The following is an 18,449-nucleotide window of genomic DNA, read 5'->3' on the forward strand; positions in this document are numbered from 1 at the left end:
CGAGTCTCCCAAAAAAGGAGTTTCCAACACGTGATATCAATATGGGCCAATATCGAGAAATGGCCTGATTCTCAAGGCAGGCGACAAACTTTCTTTCCTACACCCATCTCGTTCCAACCATGCTGGATTTTTCAGCGCCATCGCCTTCAGAGTCGACGAGCTCCGGCTCTCACTCATCTACAGGCTTCGACTCGTCAGATCCCTTGGACCTCAACTTAATTTTACAGGACGATATGATCCAGGACAGCCCGACCGAAACCGACTGGTCTCAGCTGACTTCTATGTTCCAAGAACCGATGGGATATACGGATTTTGGTGGTATGGATTTTGGGACCTCGAATATGGTGGTTGAGCCCAGTCTATTGACCAAGACGAACCATTACGAATATGATTTTCCCTTCACATTCCAGTCACCCCCTGCTCTTTTGGCAGGTGACTACGGCTCTGTTCCCAGAAGAATGAGCGTATCGTCATTCAAGGAGTCTTCGCCGGATCCCGCTGCAGAATTGGCCCAACGAGTCCGTGAATCAGCCGGTGTTGTAATGGCCATGCCTACAAGTAAGTCCAGTTCATACCGGCTGGGCTCATCTATATGGTATGCTGTATCTAATACGGCTCGTTTCTAGTGGGTTCAGTGTCATCTGCGTCGCTGTCTTCGTCCTCTTCGGTATCATCAGCCGCATCGACTCCTCCTCCCAGCACCCCTCCCGCTTCCCAAGCTGCCTCATTCCATGCCACCGTCATCCCTTCCTCTGCTCCGGCACCCAGTACGATGCTCATGTCATCTCGGCCCAAAACGTCCCACACGACCATTGAGCGCCGATATCGCACGAACCTGAATGCCAGAATCCAGTCGTTGCGCATGGCAGTTCCCGCTCTTCGAGTGTTGGAATGGAACGATGGGCCCAAGAAGAGCAAAGGGACTAAGGCCAAGATCAGGAATGAAGAAGACTCGACAGATATCATTGACGAGCGAGGCTACGTTGATGGAGTCAAGGTGGCAAGGAAGTGCAGCAAAGCGAACGTCCTTGGGAAAGCTGTCGAGTATATTCGAGTGCTAAAGAAGCGGGAGATGCGGTTGAAGCGCGAGCAGGATGGACTGAAGGCTCTGGTTTCGGGGTTGGTTGGCGGATCTGCCCTCTTGCATACCTGGGAGAAAGAGTGGAGGGAGAAGTTTGGCGGTGAAGAGAAGGATGAGGTGGATGCCCTCGATATTGATGTCCCCGAGTCGGATGATGAAGACAACGACGAAGAAGAAGAGAGAAGAAGGAAGAAACCCAAGGTTGAGGTTCCGTCTCCACTACCCACCACCTCTATACCCGCTGGTCCGCCTGTTGTACCAGAGAAGAGGAAGCGTGGTCGACCTCGTAAGGTGATACCACCTGCGGCACCAGTTGAGAAAATTGGAGCCAAACTGGAAGCCCAATCTCAGGCACCACAATACCTCTTGGCAACATTCGCGCTGTTCTCCTTCTTCAATAACCCCTTCAGCTCGGCAGCACCTGCGTCAGAACATACTCACGAGGGAGTGATTCTCAATGCCAGACCTCCTTCTACTGTCAGCACGTACCAATCACTGATTCAGGCGTTCCATCTTCTCGTGTCGGTTCTAGTGTTCATCTCTATCCTATGGCCATGGGTGGGCAAGATCAAGAGCCGATTCAACTTTGATTTCGGAGCTTTCCATGCGGCTAAGAAGGAAGTTCATGGCCAGACTATGACGCGGACTGCCAGTCTTTTGGCCGCCCTTGAGCCGGCAAAGAGAGGCAAGCAAGGCGAGGCGAAGCGACTTACCAAAGCTCTTGGATGGGGTCGCAAAGACGAGTCGTTTGAGGAAAAAGGACTCGAGCAACGAGCGCGGGTCAGACTTGGAGAGATTTGTGTCTTCAACCCAGGTTTGTGATCTTCATTCTTGATATTGGTTCAACCTAATTATGATTCAATAGACCAAACATCATTGATTACTCGGCTGCTCACAATGTATCGACTTCGCACTCACTTGCCCTGGTTCAGCGCCAGCGCGGGCGACTTGAGCACTCTGGCAATGCTGTCGTGCCCTGCCGCCAAGAAGCACGCGGCTAAGATCTGGGAAGCTGCGAAACGCGATGGGGGTATCGCTTGTGCTTACGAGCGACTGGTGCTGGGGTCTGTTAATGTCAACGAGGCCGTGTCGAGGCTGAAAGCCGCCGGTACCAAGGCTGAATGGGACAGATACACTCCAATTGGCGTTGTCGCGTATACCCTTGTCTTGGAACGCATGAAGGCGCACCTAGAAGCCATGTTCGTCGAGTCTGTCGTCCCTGCTAGCATTGAAACTGCCAGTGTGAGTGACAAAGAGGACGATCTCCGTAGGATCACGGTTGATGCTGCTCGTTCTTTGGGAGGAAAGATGTCGGAGCTTGGAGACATCTTTGAGAAAGTGTGGCTGGGCGGTGGTGCTGGACTAGAAAGAGTTTGGATCGATGAGGAGGAGGAGGAGGAAGAAGATGAGGAAGAGAAAGATGGTGTAGAACGTGACATCAAGTCGCTGATCCGTGGGATTGTGCTCTATAGGAAGCTCTTCCCCTCGGCTGTGATGGGATGTGGGGGTGAGGGCGTGTCTATCCTGTTAAGCCCGCCACCGAGTCCGTCGTTGACCGACCATGAAGGCGCTGGGTACAAGTTGAGGACGATCATGGGGCGGAAGGTGTTTGATAATGAGGAAGTTGAAGAGGCGAGGGATAGGGTTGTCGATATGCTTGTCGCGTCGGAACGGCGTGGTCGGCCATGGGGACAGGTTTAATACTTCGGTTGGGATGTGGACCAAGAGTATTTGTATATCTATATTTTAATACTTATATCCTTCTCAGCTACTGTTGTACGGGACTCATGCTTGGATATTTAAATACAAACGATTTATCATGAGGCCGTTCGGTCACCAGAACGCAACAATACTCTCTGAAACTCAGCCCAAGGTACGTTATTGTAAAGTAAAACGTTGCTTCCGATGACGTTTAAAGACACTCTTTGACGCATTGCTATAGATATGTCTTCGCCATTCTTTGGTCAAGATAAATCGCTATAAATTCGCAGAAGACCGACTTTATCACTCCACCGCTCCTACGCAGATATCTCATTTTTCTACCCTTATTTTTGGACCTAAGCCATCGTCTACAACGATTTTTACAAAGGGAGAGAATCGGGAATCCGGCTGCTGCCGCTGCTGGATAGCTTCATAGCTGAGACCAAACTGAGACTGGCAGAGACTCCTTGCTCTGATACTCTCATTGTAACTTTCAAGGCCTAAATAGCTTGACACACTGGCTACAGACAATCTCATGTGGCACGAGAAGAACCTAGGGGACATCGACTCAGCCGAAATTCCTGATGAAACAGACCCTGATGAAAGTTGGCAGATGCTTAATGAGCCAAAACAAAAGGTATCAAGCAGCAATAATTCTTGGTCGGATGCTTGGGACTGACCACAAAGCCCAGGTCAGAGACGATTCTCGATTCTGGGCGGTCATCATCGGTATCGACGGAGATACACATTATCCTTTGTATGGTTGCATATCGGACGCAGAACTGATGGAAAAATATCTCATTGAGGACCTTGGTGTTCCCAGCGATCACATCCAGCGCCTTTTGGGTCCCCTAGGTGAGGAGACCACCAACAACTCCGAGTCTACTAGACCTACTCGCGCCAACATCATCAAGGCACTTTACAGCCTCATTGACAATCCTGACATACTGAACGGGGACAATATCATCGTCTATTTCGCGGGAAATGGCGCACGCTACGATGCCCAAGATTACTATCAAGATTATCGTGACAAGCTACCTCCAGGAGTCTCTATCGCATCAATCAGGCCTATCAATGCGATATGTCCCATAGACCGTGACGCTTTTGACGGCAAAGGGTCCCAAATTCTTGACATTAGTGACCGAGAAATCGACGCCATCTTCAGCGAAATCTCTCAGGTAAAGCACAAGATGATGATCACGCTCATCCTAGATTGCGGACACGCCTGTGCGAGAATCAGGTGCCGTCCTCCAGTTGGATCATTCCGCGCACAGCGCAATGCGCCTTCGCTCCTATATCATGCGGTTGAACCTATGCTCGAAGATGCGCATCAGCGTTTGGCAGCCTATCCTCAGTATCTTGCGCGGCGCTGTTCGGTAACTGCGCATGATTGGCAGCCGGATACGAGTTCTCATGTGGTTTTGGCTGCATGTCAGAAGAACGAGCTTGCGCGAGAAGCAGAAGACGACACAGGAACAGTTAATGGCGTCTTCACAAAGTCACTCGTGGATTCTTTGAGGTCAGGTCAATTGAAGGAAGAATCCAGTTATGTTGATCTCATCGCTGGACTGCCCGAGTTGCCTTACCAGACTCCCTTTGTCGCTGGAGATTACAAGGATGAGCCTGTCTGGTACCAAGAACCAGTGTCGACTGTCTTTCCTTCTCATTTTTAGGTCACAGTCATCTTCATTGTGTACTCGTACGTTTCCTACCCTTTCCGATTTTTCCTTCCAGTTGTATTATATTCTTGCCTGGGTTCTCTTCATAACTTTTAGAGAATCGCGGGAATTCAGTTGACTTATTTCATCCGAGGTTAGTATACCCATCTGGTGCCCATCATCGGCGCTCTGTATGAGTCAAAGTACTGCAAAATCTGAGCAACATTCATTGGTTTGAAAATGATTCATGAGGACGACAAGCTGATAACACAGGATACGTACATATATGTCCCATATCACGAACTTGCCAAAACTTGCACCGGGTCAACACCAGTCTCTTCCTTAATCTTATCCGCCAACCACCCAACCCCACGCTGAGCCTTCATAAATCCCATCCCCTTAAAACTCACCCCCGCCACATCCGACCTCGCCATCGCCCCAGGCCGATTCAAGCCCCGTCTGTGCTCCACCGCGGTCTTGTACAGCCCCTCAAACGTCGTAAACCCACCCTTATAGCCCAACCCACCCTTCTCTGGCGGTAGCCTCGCCCGGGAATCATCAAATATCAAATGCACCATTGTCAAATTGTACAGCGAAGGCTGGAGGTTCACAAGATCGCCCCCACCGATATTGGGTATGAAACTAGCGAGGAAAGGGTATCCGCGAGCACTCAGCAGATGCCGCGTGAGGTAGAGAAACTCGAAAACGTAGGCGAGGAGGAGCATGAAGGTGGGCGAGAGGTGGGGAAAGGTGACTTCTCCATCGAGGACTTCGAGTTCGGTGTAGACGTCGCCATACGTTGGAGGTAAGCCAGGATCAGCGATGCAGAAGGCCTGCCCGCCGAGTTTGGATGATTCGATGAGGTGTTGTTCGTACAGGAGATGCGCAAGGGCGCAGTTTTCGACGTATGAGAATGACGAGACGATGTTCTGTATCCATGTAGGGTTGCTCTTCCGAACAAGATATGCCCCGCAAAGCATGTCACCACCAGCACCAAAGATGCCGTTCCCTGGCCTCAAGCACCCCGTTCGAAGCCCATCTGCGTTGTTGGCTCCACGCACCAGTATTTCCGCTTGTCTCTTCGTATATCCATAATTCGAGAAAAAGTCTTCATGTTTTTTGGGAATAAGCTCATCGTCGTCATTAATGACTTGGACGAAATGCTTCGGCTCCTCCTGCCACGGCCAGAGCAGGAAACACGAGCTGCGCACCGAAACAGAGCCAGAGGAAGTATGCACGAGAATCGACGCGCCGATTTTCCGGCACGCGTCGAGAATATTCTTCGCTCCTTGGATGTTGACTTTTGCGGATAATGGGAGGAGAGAAGCGTGTCGTTCGTAGAACCGGATGTTTGCGGCCGTGTTGAATACCGATATCGGGGACTTGTCGTCGTCGGGCCAAGGCTCGCTGAAAGCCGCGTCAACGGCCGTTTTGTCGCTGATATCTACTTGAATGAACAGCACGTCCTTTGCCTTCCCTTCAAGGAGGTCCAGCCGTTTTGGAGGACGAATGTCGAGGATTCTGATACGCTTGGGGTCTTCCCCGCGTTTAAGCAATTGCAGGACGATCCACCCGCCAAGGAACCCCGCCTACAGTCATTTGTGAATTCCAAGGAAAAGAAAGAAAACAGACAACGTACCCCACCAACGACTATATACCTCCTTCCAGTCTTTGGCGGCAGTTGGTCATCTATCGACGGAGCTGCTCGCTTGCACTCTGATGCCATCCTCTCTACATCCTTGGCCGACCAGCGGTTTGGAGATAACTTTGCTGCGCGCGCCGGGATGGCCTTGAGCTTCCTGTCGTTGTCGCGGATGTAGGCCAAGAGTGAAAGGAAAGCAAGGAAACCTAGCGTCGCCCATTGAATGGGGGACATCGACAGGACTGAATTGTCGTTTCAGCGATGTCGATGATGGTATGAGTAAGAGTCGTGAAACTTGAAGGTGTTGAGGTGCATGGCGGCTGGGTGGTGCTGCCGGCACGGCCCGTATAGCCGTAGGTAATTTGATTTGGAAATTTGGTCGGAATTCGCGATCTTGTTTTCTCCACCACATCGTCGCAGACTCTTTGCAGCGTTAAGTACCACTACAACTTTCTGGCTAAGCATGCGAAGCAGGGAATATAAATATTGGTGAAGTTTACACGTGCATACAGAAGCATGCCTTCACTTTCGTAATGATTTCCCCCTTTTCCTTGCTTCTCATACGCTGATGTGTACACTGTACGTGATTTATCCATTCCTGTTATTACTTTGTGCGAGCTAACAGGAAGTAGGATTATGAATTCCTGCCATGGAGAGTCTCACACTACCCACCAAGATAGTTGACGATATCATATCCAGAGTCTGATTATCGACCTCAATAATGAAGAAATCAGGCCTCTAGCCTTACTCTATTATTACACTTTTGGATTTTTGAAATATACAACAAATGGCAGGAACAATTCATGCGCCACTCCTCCCAGCAGCTTTTACAACACCTCCCGCCAATATTGGTAGCGCCTTAGCAGGATTCTCAATCGTCGGAGCAGGCAAAAAGCCCGCTCTAACCAACCATGCCAGGTACCTCCCCATCAACTCCTCATTCACTGTCATATTCACCCTCTCCGTATAACGCCCCAACACACTCCTCGCATTCGCATCATCCAAATCCGGCGCCTTCGTACTCGTAGGCAAGTCATCCAACACGAAGTGCAGGAGAGGGTACAACGCGTTATCCTGCACCTCCATGACGTGCTGCTCGAGCTTCCGCCGCCAGACGAGGTACTCGACCTGTTCGGTGGGGAAGCCGTACTGGGTGAGGGAGGAGAGCATGCCGTTGAATGTGGGGAGCGGGCGGGCGGTGATGTGTAGGACTGAGAGGGGGGCGGAGGGGAGAGGTGAGACGGTCGCTAGGGAGGTGCATAGTGCGACGTGGTCTACCGGGACCATGTTGACGGTGTTGTTCATGTCGGGGACGAGTCCGAGTTGGATGCAGCCTTTCACCATACGCCAGATGAAGTCGTCGGTGTTGGTAACTGGGCAAAAGAAGATGAGTCTTTGGCTGAATGATGGGGGAAGGGACGTACCGGCACTCTGAGAATCACCAACTACATATCCAGGTCGGACGATGTGTCCCCTCAGACCTCTTCGCCCAGCTTCAAAAAGAAGCTTCTCGGATACCCACTTGCTCTGTCCATACCCAGTTTTCAGGGACGCTCGAGCACCTTCTAGGTCATCACTCTCGGGTACACCTTGATGATCTGAATCAGTCAGTGACTCCGAAAGGCGGACATAGTGCTCAGTATCGATAGCCGACGTGGAGGACACGAAGACGACGAGCTTCTGCTTCCCCGTCGACGCAAGCTCGATAGCGGTCAACGTGGAAATAACGTTAGCCGCCCGGAGTTTCTCGTATGGGTAAACCCAATGCACCTATCCCAGTAGTCAATATCATGAAAAATAAAAATAAAAGAGGATATACGAACCAAAGCGCCGTTATGCAGGATAGCATCAGCTTCTTCTGCCACCCTACCCCACTCCTCTCCCAAACCAAAGTTGCCCAAGCTTAGATCACCAGTCAACACCTCCAGCCGCCCAGAATTCACCCACTCGTCATCCCACACCCCTCGATCCGTTGACCCTTCCTTCAACCTCGCCAGGGCTTTTTCGCCATCGCCCGCCCGGACAAGGCAAATGACTTTTTTCACCCTCTCACGCCGTAAAAGCAAATCGCGCAATACGAACGCGCCCAAGAAACCAGTTGCACCGGTGAGGAAGACTGTGATAGGCTTCGTGGCGAAGTCTGAAGGAAGCGGCGCGTAGGTCTCCCGCAGCTTTGGTAACAGCTGGTCGTAATCCGTGCCATACTCGATAGTCGCAACGGGTTTCTTCTGAAGGAAATCGTTCTGGGGCAGGGGGGTAGCCGGTTCCTTGTACGTGAGTCCCAAATCCGCATTCCGCAGTGCCTCAACGGCTTTGACGAGTCCAGAGATAGTGGGCTCGTCGAAGATCAGTCCTAGAGGCGCGTCGACTACGAAGGTTTTGCGGATCTCGAAGATGAGACGCGTAGCGAGGATGGAGTGCCCGCCGAGATCGAAGAAGCTTTCTTCTAATGGTAGTGGGTGGGGTGCGTTTGGGAGTATTTTAGACCAGAGCTCGCGCATTTTCTCTTCTGTTGATGTCGCTTTGCCGGTGGCGGGTGCGGCGGTTGCGGACTGGGCGGTATCGGGGAAGGGGAGGGCGGGTTTGTCGATCTTGCCGTTAGGGTTGAGGGGCATGCGTTTTAATGGGACGAAGACTGGCGTGCGTGTCAGTGTCGTTGTGGTATGCAGAGATAAGCGACCTACGAGTGGGGATGCTGTAGCTAGGCAGCTTCTTTTTGAGGTGCTCTCGGATATCTTTGATTAGCCGCCTGTACTTCCTGATGCCATGGACCAGTCCTTTGGGGCCTTCATCGTCGGTGATGTCGCTCGCGAACTCATCGAGTTTATCACCACCCAAAGGAACAAAGTAGCTAACAAGAATCTTTTCCTCATCTTTATTACGCTTCACCAGCGTGACATTCTCTCGAATGAGATGATGTTGGCTAAGATGAGTGTCAATCTCTCCAAGTTCTATTCTGAACCCACGAATCTTGACTTGGTCGTCAGCGCGTCCTGTGCACTCTACTATGCCATCTGGCATGTATCGTCCAAGATCACCGGACCGATACATCCGATCCCGTATGCCCTTCCAGTGCCTAGCCTCGGGCCCTGGGAGTGCATTGTTCAGAGGTTGCTTGATTGTGTCTTTCCTTGGCGGGGCAGAAGCCGAGAACCAATTCGTGACGAACTTTTCCGCTGAAGAGTCGGCATCGAGGTAGCTTTCTGCCAAGCCGCCGGAGCGAACGTAGATTTCACCTACTTCACCGATGGCGCAAGGGATGTTCTTGTCATTCCTGTTCACAACCAGGAGCTGTACGTCGATCATCCCTTCGCCGGCAGGCATGATGTCCTTCTGAGTGGCAAGGAAGGTAGGGTCGACGGACACGGGTGGAATGGCAAAGTAGGAAACTGCTCGTTGTGTCTCGGTCGTTCCGTACATGTTGATGATGCGGACGTTAGCAGCTAGAGACTGGAGTCGGAGACAATCGCGCTTGGTGAGGACATCACCAACGAAGAAAGCGTTACGAAGCGACGGAATTTGACGCGTTGCTTGTGCTGAGAGCAGCTGACCCATAGCTGGCGTCAAATGAGTAATCGTCACCTCGCTTTCAGCCATCCATTCTGCCAATCGTCCAGGAGTTCCTATGTCATCGGCCGTGGGAACATGTAACTGGGCACCAAAGAAAAGAGGCGTAAACACTTTTCACGCCATCAGAACACATTATGCTGAGCAGCAAGAAGAGAACGTACTATCGCGTTGGATTGGATCATGGGCGATCCCGCTAAGCATCGTAAACTTGGAATTCTCGTTGAGACCAAACCGTTCACCCATCCAAGGAAAGAAGTGCGTCAGACTGAAATGACGTCCTCTCACGCCCTTAGGGATACCGGTACTTCCGCTAGTGAACGACAGTGTACCGATGCTATCCGGACCAAGGACCACATTTGGATCGGTTTCGGCCAAATTGGATAGGGAGTGCAAGATATCGACGTTGTCTTGTCCGACACCACCGAATATGGTACCATCTGGCTTGATCTCCAGTGCAGGTACCTCTACCCGAATTTTGAGGTCCGTAGAGATGAATTCGCGCACGGATGGAGCAATGACGCCTGCTCCTTTGAGGACGATTAGACCGCGTGGTTGGGTGACCCTGAGGTATATAATCTGACGCGACGCGGGATACGCGGGGTCTATGGTAAACGCGTTTAGAAGATATGAATAAAGCAAGGGGGAGATAGTAATGACCAATTACAGAGAACGTCGCTCCTGCTTTCAACACAGCCATTACGGCCACCACTAGATCCACACTGCGATGAGCATATACCATAACGACCTCTTCTCGCTGGATGCCCCCTTTGAGTAGGTGGTGTGCCAGAATGTTGGAAGCTCGCCTTATTGCACCATACGAGTAAGTAATCTTTTCCTGCGGATCCGAAAGGGAGAGCGCTGGTAGACTTTGGATGACACACGGCCGGTCCGGCCATTCACGGGCATTTCGGGAGAATACATCGGTGATAGCGCCCTTCCAGTCGCACCAATTGAGGTCAGCGGTCGGATCTGGAAGTTTTTCTCGTTGAGCAGGGGTCAGCAGTGGGATAGCGCCAATGGGTGCGACTGGATTAGACGATACCCGACGGAGGAAGCTCGATAATTGGTCGACTATGGTTGTGATACGAGCATGGGTGAAAAATAGGGAGTTGTAGAGTATACGGAGGGAAATGCGTGGGGCGATGGATGCACGGGAGGATGCTGGTGGTCGTGTCACGAAGATTGTGAGATCGGAAGTCAAGCTTGTAGATCGTATGAAATTCTCTACTGGCTGGTCCGTTTCATCGAAAAAACGAACTCGGAAGAGGGGGCCCTCTGTTAATGGGTCCCGATTCTTGTACAGGGCATTGGTGATGGCCTCAAAGGGAATAGCAATCGACTCTGCCTCCTGCTCGACCTGCTGCACCCTACGGACAATGGCCCAGAAGGGATCCAAGGGATCGACTGAGATACGGAGAACAAGAGGATCCTTGGCAGACGCAGAAGATGATCCAATGACAATATCTGTCTCTCCGGTGTAACGGTGCAAAAGGACGATAAATGTAGCCAATAGGAGATGGAACGCTGACGGTCGCTGGGTGTCCTGACTGTCCTCCTCATCTGGATCTCCATTCTCGTCATACAGCGCCAATTTCATAAGAGAAAGAGAGGCAGGTTCGGAGAGCTCTGCCAAGTGAGCGGCCTCGACGAGTTTGTTGGCTCCTACAGGTCGTGGGTAGTCGGTAGGCAACGAAATCGAAGGGATATTTTGCAGCCTCGCGATATTTTGAGCCAGGCGCTCCTCCATCGTCAATGGCGCCATGGTCCTAGGAAGAGAAATCTCAGACTCGAACAGTGGTAGAATGCAGAAAATGACTCACTGTTCAGAAGAAAGAAGTGTCGGATTTGCTCGGCCGAACCCACAGTCGCGTAATGTCACACATCACGAGAGATCGATGTCACGCTTTATACTTTTGACTCCTACACTCACCTAGGCGTACTGTACGCGACTTTGGCTGTCTGGGTCCCATATTCTGCGCAAGGATGATACGGTGTGCTTCTGAGGCTCTTTTTTCAACAATCAGGGCGATCTTTGGTCCAAATGCCACCGAAACGTACAACCTGTGGCGGCGTCGGACGTACTACTTACCTATACCAGAGCCCCTGCTTCTTTCCGGTAGGACTGGCGATAGTGTTGCATCCGCCGTCGCTGTGGCCTCGAATTCGCGGCGTAAAAGTGGGTATATGTGTCGGAAGACTCCCGATTATCCGACGTGGTACAACATCCACCGATGACGACTGCGATAGGTCAATGGACAGAGCATATTTACGTTATGCAGCGGCTCGAGTGATGTGGTCAGATTCCACCATTCCAAAGTGGGTATCTATGGACGTCCTCGAAGTTTCTGAGATCAGCTCGCGCCTCAAGATGGACATCTCTTACGATAGGCGCTGGGAAAGTCGGGTACTAGCTCACGGCCTTTGCAAATGGGCCCGTTCTACCATCTTTACTGAATGATATACCCCTCGCCAGGGCTCATCTCTTTTCCGGAAAGCGTCCACCAAGAAGCTAAATGTAGTGCGTTGCTTGGGAAATTTTTTTTCATAATTCGAAATGATTGTGTTGGAACAAGGACGTTTGTCTGCTTTTTTCAGATAACCCACCGATCCTTGAAGAACGCGTTGCTAAAGACATTATTACTCAGGTGAGGAGCATCCTCGTTCAGTTCATTTGCTTTCATCCTCGCTTACATAGGTCTATGATTTCAACCATACCTTGTTACTCGGATTCTTACGTCTTCAATCATGTGTGTGTACGGTAAGTTCGCCCGGTACAAACAAGCCTTTCATCTTTAGCCTGCTTAGCATGCTCCTTTTGCACTTCTATGAGCAGTCATCTCCAAAAGAACTGTACTCCGGCTGATAGGAATGCGAGGATCCACCTCATCTCGCAGCACCACAAGGAGACAACTGAAGATGATTGTCTCTGATCGTCGGCCGGAGCAAACGTTAATAACGTGCATAACCTGGATCCTGATCAAAGCAGGACATTACTTTCCCGGATGTACGGGAAAAATCCGCAGCCGGGTAACAATGGAAGATAACACGAGCGAGCCAGGGTGTGTCTGTCGCCTGTCGCCTGTCGCATGGTTGAACCCCATTTTTGCTCGTATTGCTTGGTTATGGCAATCTATTCCCACGATCATACGAGGTACGTGCGAGACTTATCTGCGTCATAACAATGTTTTTAGGTCAACCTTGACTCGTGTTTATAGTGATGCCGGTAAATGCACTTCAGACAAACAGGCAGGCAGGCACTAGGTTTGAGGTACACCTCTCGGAGTTGATTAAATAAGAAAAAACTCGACCTCCGCCTTCTGCGCAACATAATTCAAGGTGTCCAAGTTTTTCCTTTCTTCCGATGTGAGCTCATCATATGTCACAAGGAAGCCTTCAGTACGTACCAATAGCATTCCTGAACCTTTCCGGAGCCGGGAGATCGTTGAAGCCTTCCACAGACTCTTTCCACGTGGCGTTAATACCGTCGGCCCAGGTTCGATCGTATCTCGGTCCTCATCGGACGACCAATGCGTTTTGGAGTACTTCATAGGGCCGGTGGTATCTCTATGACTCCAGGCCCCCTTCAGCTACTCTGCCTCGGCCTCCTGACGAGACCTGACAATTTTTCCTCGCGATGACGCCTTCCCCCACCGTGACCCCCACTTCTCCAGACACTCGGAACGTATCCTTCACGGATGTGCGAGAGCGAGGCATTCCGGATAATGATGACCGCTCTGTCGTCTCGCAGACTATTGAAGACATCGTCGTAGATATCGAACATATGCCCGTTCATGACGATCCGCGAAAGTGGTCAAGGTTTCGCAAGGCAAGTACTTTTCTATGTTGTCGTCCGGCCACTGCTTATGACACTGCCATCCAGAACTTCATACTGGCTGTTATATGTTCGGGTACAATGATCGCCGGATTTAGTGCCAATATACAAAATCGTGAGCTCATTTGGATAATTGTTCTTTCCAATTTGCATTGACAGGATGTACAGCTGCGAACGAAGAGATGGAGAGGGACCTGCCCGCAACAAGTGGGGAAATAAGCTTGAGTGTATCGCTTTTCATCCTCATGCAAGGGGTTACTCCGCTCCTTTGGAGCTCTATCAGTGAAGTGAAGGGTCGCCGAGTAGGTTATGATTGTATTTCCATTTGTCTACTTATCCATTTGATGGCGTTAGTTTGTTTATCTCATATCACTTCTCATATTCACTGTCGGTTCGATTATCGTCGCCACGAGCAAGACCATTGGCTTGTGAGTCTTCTCTTATTTAATGCCCACTTCATTTATTCATTCGACGCTTTAGAGTGATAGGAATGCGCTGTGTGCAAGCACTGGGGTATGTTTCGCCATGCCCTTGCCTGTATTTTCTGCTCACTCAGTCTACTCAGGTCAAGCGCTGTAATGACCATTGGTACAGCTAGTCTCGCGGATATCTTTGAACCAGTGGAGAGGGGTGCGAAGGTAAGCGCGCTTTTAATATTATCGCGGTTGCATTATCCTTATTTCTTATTTGAGATGGGCATCTACTACATTTCCCCTTTACTTGGACCATCCCTAGGTCCCGTTTTTGGCGGAATCCTTACGACGGGATTCAATTGGCGTGCCCCATTTTGGTTCCTGGCCATCCTGGCAGGCACCGTTTTTCTGTGCTTCCTGTTCTTCTTTAATGACACTTTCCGGAAAGAACGGAGCTTTGCGTATCAGACGGTGCTGAAGCGTATGTTGAAAGAACGAGCGGAGAATCTGAGGAGGGAGGAAAAATTGCAGACGAAGCTGGCGGAACGAACTGACACGATGGAGACGGCAGAACATATTGCGATAGTTGATATAGAGAAGCAGGAGCCAACGTCGCAAGCCGATACATTGGCTCTTCCTACCATAACTCTGACCTTGAAGGATGTCGCTCCCATTGCAACATTATGGCTAGTCATCCGACGGTGGAATAACTTCATACTATTGCTGGCTTCTGGTAAAGTAACTGTCCTGCGGTAAAGAAACCGCCTCTGATGACTTTACGTTTAGGTATACTATTCTCATACTGCTTCACCGTGGTATACACGACGTCCCGCACCCTAGCGAATGCTTATGGATATGATGCGCTATACACAGGCCTCGTGCTGCTCTCTTTCGGACTGGGTTTGCCGATGTTTTCTTCTCATCCGCCGCGTATTTTTCAGAACTAATACGGATGTCGTACAAGGTTCTATGGTGGGGAGTATACTAGGAGGTCGCTACTCCGACCACGAGCTAGCAAGGCTTACAATAAAGAATGGTGGTAGAAGCTGCCCGGAGGTATGTTATTTCCCTGGTAGTCAAGTTTTGAATGCCCGTCATCTTCCTGTAGATGCGCCTCAAAAGCACGTTACATGGACTCTGGCTTTTCCCCATTTCTGTTGTAGGATTTGGATGGGTGTTGGAGCGGCATGTGCACATTTCGGGAGTGTGTGTAATGCTATTTCTATCTGGAGTATTTGCCATGTAAGTCCCAATTAAAAATGACGCCTCCTTCTAACAGTTCTACGGTAATCTAGCTCCATCTTTTCGAGCGAATTGGCGTACCTTGTAGATGCAAACGTAGGTCGTTCATCCAGTGCTGTCGCTTTTAACAGTCTTTTCCGTGGAATTGCCGCTTTTATTGCCGTGGAGGTTGCGGTTCCCATTCAGGTTGGTTATGCATTCTTTTTTTGCGTGTCATTCTCAGGATTTACACCACTTGTCCAAGGACGCGCTTGGCGACGGTGCGTTTATGTTTATTCCTGTCGATTGACCGTGTATTGTTTATTTATTGATGAAATGCAGGCTGGATGTACACCATATTTTCCATTGTACAGGTGATCAGTGGACTACTGGTGTTACTGGTAAGAGCAAAGGGGAAGAAGTGGAGAACTCGAGCAGAAGCTCGCGAGGCTCAGGAAGCCCGAGCAGCTGCGTAACGCTGACGCGTCATTTTAGAGAATCCTAATTCGCCAAGTAGTGTGAAGCGTATAATAATGGCCTAGTGGAAATGTATAGAGTTCTTTTTCTGCAAAGTCCGCTAAGAAATCCAAAGGATGTCCGTTGTCCAAGTACTCCGTCGCGTAATGTCACACATCACGGGAAGATCAGGTCACTATTTCGAGCCGGCCCCCACTTTTTCAAATGCCCCTTTATCAGTGACCACCACAACGCGTCAACTTCGTGTCCTTCAAAGACTTTGATCACATCCGCGGATACAAAACCAACCTTTAAAAAAGTTGCTATGATCATAACTTTCTTCTCTGACGCATTATTGTAAAAACCACCGGTGCCATTTGGCATTAATAATATCATCCCGGTGCGCTGCTCCGGCAAACTAGCTATAATGATTATGCTAGCAGAGAAGTGACGGTGAGAATTTAGTTAGCATCAGTTCTTCTCTCGCATCATGTTCCCATCCACCATGGAAGCAGTTTACTATCACGGAGTACGTATCGTTACTCGCCGCAGTCATGCCTGTGCTGAACAGAAACTCTAGGCCAACAACTTGGATATCATAACTACCCCGATTCCTCAGATTAAAGAAGACGAGGTCTTGATCAAGAGTTGTGTTTTTGTTTGCGGGACTTGACGAATGACTGATGTCGACCACAGTTGCATGCTGCGGAGTATGTGGTACTGATCATCATATCAGTCAAGGTAATGCCAACATGAAGTGTAACGCAGCAAACTGACTGCCGGATGAATAATAGGAGAGTTCATCACCAAGTTTCCAGTCAGTCCAGACCGCATAGCTGTCCTTTCTTGTGGCCGAGTGACTTTATTTAGCTCACGCCCGGTCACGAAATGGTCGGAAGGATTGCTAAGGTTGGCCAATCAGTGAAGGGCTTTGCGGAAGGAGATCGAGTCGTAGCTGATCCTGGAATCACTGTACGCATGTTTTCATGCTTCGACATGATGTTGACAGTTTCATTCTAGTGCGGCAACTGCTTCTACTGTCGCCGGGGTACATCCTTGTTGTGCGAAAACTTTGAATCTTTGGGATGCACCGTCGCAGGTGGCTTCGCAGAATACGCTGTTGCGTCCGTAATCCTGCCTGCTCTATCTACCTAGCGATGTTGATTATCTGTCCCTCAGTCATCAAAAGAAAGTCTACAAGATTTTTAACCTTACTGATGAGGAGGCTACTCTCATCGAGCCTGCATCTTGTGCCATTCATGGTGCTGATAAACTGAATCTTCCAGTTGGATCGGAAGTTCTGATTATCGGGTCAGGACCGACGGGTTGGTTTCAATATCGCATTGTTTTCCCTGGTATTAACAAGTATATTTATAGGCCTGATCCTCTCTCAATTACTCAAGATCGACGGCGCTTCCAAAGTCGTCCTCGTAGCCAATAAAGGCATCAAGACTCGCATCGCCAAAGAGCTCGGAGCAGCTGATGAGTATATCGAATTGGACCGCGAGAATCCCCAAGCGCAGTGGGACAAGATCAAAGTTGATTACCCTTACGGGTTTAATGCAGTAGTGGGTGGTTTGTAGATAAAATTTTGATTACTCCTCATTTGATGTGCCCAGATCGAAGCTACTGGATCAGAGAAGGTTGCCAATGATGCGATCAACTATGTTCGACGGGGCGGCACTCTAATGGTTTACGGAGTCTATGCTAATGCTGATCGCGTTCACTGGCCACCATCTAAAATCTTTAGAAATGAAATTCGCGTGAACTTGTTCTTTACTTCGGTGTTCTGTTGCAAGACTCACTCGTTCACTAGATTATCGGATCTTTCGCCCAAACGTATTGCTTTCCTCGCGCTGTGGCTTACTTGGATAGTGGGAAGATTAATGTGAAAGGGATGGTACGTCAAACCTATCGTGTTTTTGAGTGACGCTGACTGTGTGGCGCTAGGTGACGGATGCCTTCGAGATCAAAGATTTCCAGAAGGCGCTTGATAAGATGAATAGCAAGGAAGCTCTGAAAGTAATCATTAAGCCTGCTCAAAAATAGGATGTAGGTTAGTGGATATGTGTATCTACCATTCTCTTTGATTAATAGTGCTTGGCATCGCTGGTGTCGGTATATTGGAGTCGGGCGGTGATTACTCTTCTCAAGATCATAATTTTTTTGTGGTACTGCTAAGTTTAGGCAACCTGCCTTTCTGGAAGCGCGCACCATTCTTCGAGAAATGACTTATTCGAACTTCACCGTGTGGACCCGACAAACTGACATTGACATTGGTATCTGATAGGTGTATGAACGCCAACGGATATACAGATATAATGCTAGTGAAGGGGAAGGAACGATAGAAAGAGGATAATCGAAATGAATATGGCCTAAACAAACCAATAAATCTCGGTCCCAAGAACAGCAGGTATGCAAGAATCCTCACCCGAATCCAATGTACATTTCGCTATCATCTCTCCAGATCAACGCAGGACATCTACTCGCTATAAACCAAAGTCAGTTCAATGGACGCATCAGTACTGAGCATTAGTCTACTTACAGGAGGGAGAGGGTGATGTCGCCGTTGACCTTGGCCTGGATGGCGATCTCCACCTCGAGGTTGAGGTCAAGACGGAGCTTCAAAGCTTCCTTGGGAGCGACGGTGCCCTGGTTAGAGCGGGTAGCGACGGAGGTAGTAGTTTCTGGGGCAGACATCTTGTGGATGGAGGACTACTCTTGATGAGTTGATCCTTTTATATGCGCGCCGACCAAGGCATCAGGGTATAGGAGATGTTATTTTTGCGCCATGATGCTGTCCGTGAACCGGACGCCTCAACTTCTTTGGTCTCGAAGACAAAAAAAAAGAAAGGCATCGCACACGTAACAATTC

General features: G+C 49.8%; 7 protein-coding genes across 7 annotated transcripts; 4 read left to right on the forward strand and 3 right to left on the reverse strand.

Moving 5' to 3' along the window:
• The first annotated feature begins 63 nt into the window (after nt 1–63).
• Nucleotides 64–2,924, forward strand: EV420DRAFT_1339727 (uncharacterized protein). Its single transcript, XM_060468917.1, has 3 exons — nt 64–558; nt 627–1,895; nt 1,947–2,924. The coding sequence occupies exons 1-3, from the start codon at nt 120–122 to the stop codon at nt 2,780–2,782; spliced, it is 2,544 nt and encodes an 847-aa protein (XP_060325626.1). The 5' UTR covers nt 64–119; the 3' UTR covers nt 2,783–2,924.
• EV420DRAFT_1314031 (caspase domain-containing protein) lies at nt 2,913–4,548 on the forward strand. The gene is made up of 3 exons (XM_060468622.1): nt 2,913–2,954; nt 3,024–3,419; nt 3,475–4,548. Exons 2-3 carry the CDS (start codon nt 3,318–3,320, stop codon nt 4,453–4,455), a joined length of 1,083 nt encoding a protein of 360 aa, XP_060325627.1. The 5' UTR covers nt 2,913–2,954; nt 3,024–3,317; the 3' UTR covers nt 4,456–4,548.
• A 2-nt stretch (nt 4,549–4,550) lies between these two features.
• On the reverse strand, nt 4,551–6,503 carry EV420DRAFT_1767887 (NAD-P-binding protein). Its single transcript, XM_060480940.1, has 2 exons — nt 6,080–6,503; nt 4,551–6,029 (listed from the first exon to the last, which is right to left on the reverse strand). The coding sequence occupies exons 1-2, from the start codon at nt 6,314–6,316 to the stop codon at nt 4,737–4,739; spliced, it is 1,530 nt and encodes a 509-aa protein (XP_060325628.1). The 5' UTR covers nt 6,317–6,503; the 3' UTR covers nt 4,551–4,736.
• EV420DRAFT_1571052 (alpha-aminoadipate reductase Lys1p) lies at nt 6,486–11,462 on the reverse strand. The gene is made up of 7 exons (XM_060474305.1): nt 10,310–11,462; nt 9,814–10,254; nt 8,767–9,762; nt 7,906–8,717; nt 7,507–7,852; nt 6,716–7,455; nt 6,486–6,662 (listed from the first exon to the last, which is right to left on the reverse strand). Exons 1-6 carry the CDS (start codon nt 11,412–11,414, stop codon nt 6,884–6,886), a joined length of 4,272 nt encoding a protein of 1,423 aa, XP_060325629.1. The 5' UTR covers nt 11,415–11,462; the 3' UTR covers nt 6,486–6,662; nt 6,716–6,883.
• Nucleotides 11,463–13,175: 1,713 nt separating this feature from the next.
• On the forward strand, nt 13,176–15,678 carry EV420DRAFT_910557 (vacuolar DHA amino acid exporter). The gene is made up of 13 exons (XM_060483958.1): nt 13,176–13,478; nt 13,533–13,599; nt 13,653–13,786; nt 13,839–13,912; nt 13,965–13,997; nt 14,050–14,122; nt 14,177–14,630; nt 14,684–14,797; nt 14,862–14,953; nt 15,006–15,139; nt 15,193–15,325; nt 15,384–15,399; nt 15,461–15,678. The coding sequence occupies exons 1-13, from the start codon at nt 13,287–13,289 to the stop codon at nt 15,592–15,594; spliced, it is 1,650 nt and encodes a 549-aa protein (XP_060325630.1). The 5' UTR covers nt 13,176–13,286; the 3' UTR covers nt 15,595–15,678.
• Nucleotides 15,679–15,805: 127 nt separating this feature from the next.
• On the forward strand, nt 15,806–17,802 carry EV420DRAFT_1571080 (chaperonin 10-like protein). The gene is made up of 11 exons (XM_060474306.1): nt 15,806–16,103; nt 16,155–16,221; nt 16,271–16,315; nt 16,369–16,391; nt 16,445–16,546; nt 16,595–16,698; nt 16,754–16,899; nt 16,952–17,142; nt 17,194–17,337; nt 17,391–17,474; nt 17,525–17,802. Exons 1-11 carry the CDS (start codon nt 16,065–16,067, stop codon nt 17,621–17,623), a joined length of 1,044 nt encoding a protein of 347 aa, XP_060325631.1. The 5' UTR covers nt 15,806–16,064; the 3' UTR covers nt 17,624–17,802.
• Nucleotides 17,803–18,001: 199 nt separating this feature from the next.
• EV420DRAFT_1648222 (uncharacterized protein) lies at nt 18,002–18,274 on the reverse strand (the record flags this gene model as incomplete). The annotated part of the gene is made up of 2 exons (XM_060478127.1): nt 18,002–18,056; nt 18,120–18,274. 2 exons carry the CDS (start codon nt 18,272–18,274, stop codon nt 18,002–18,004), a joined length of 210 nt encoding a protein of 69 aa, XP_060325632.1.
• Between the last annotated feature and the right edge of the window lie 175 nt (nt 18,275–18,449).

The sequence above is a fragment of the Desarmillaria tabescens genome (assembly GCF_030435595.1).
Source record: "Desarmillaria tabescens strain CCBAS 213 chromosome Unknown EV420scaffold_48, whole genome shotgun sequence".
Taxonomy (NCBI): domain Eukaryota; kingdom Fungi; phylum Basidiomycota; class Agaricomycetes; order Agaricales; family Physalacriaceae; genus Desarmillaria; species Desarmillaria tabescens.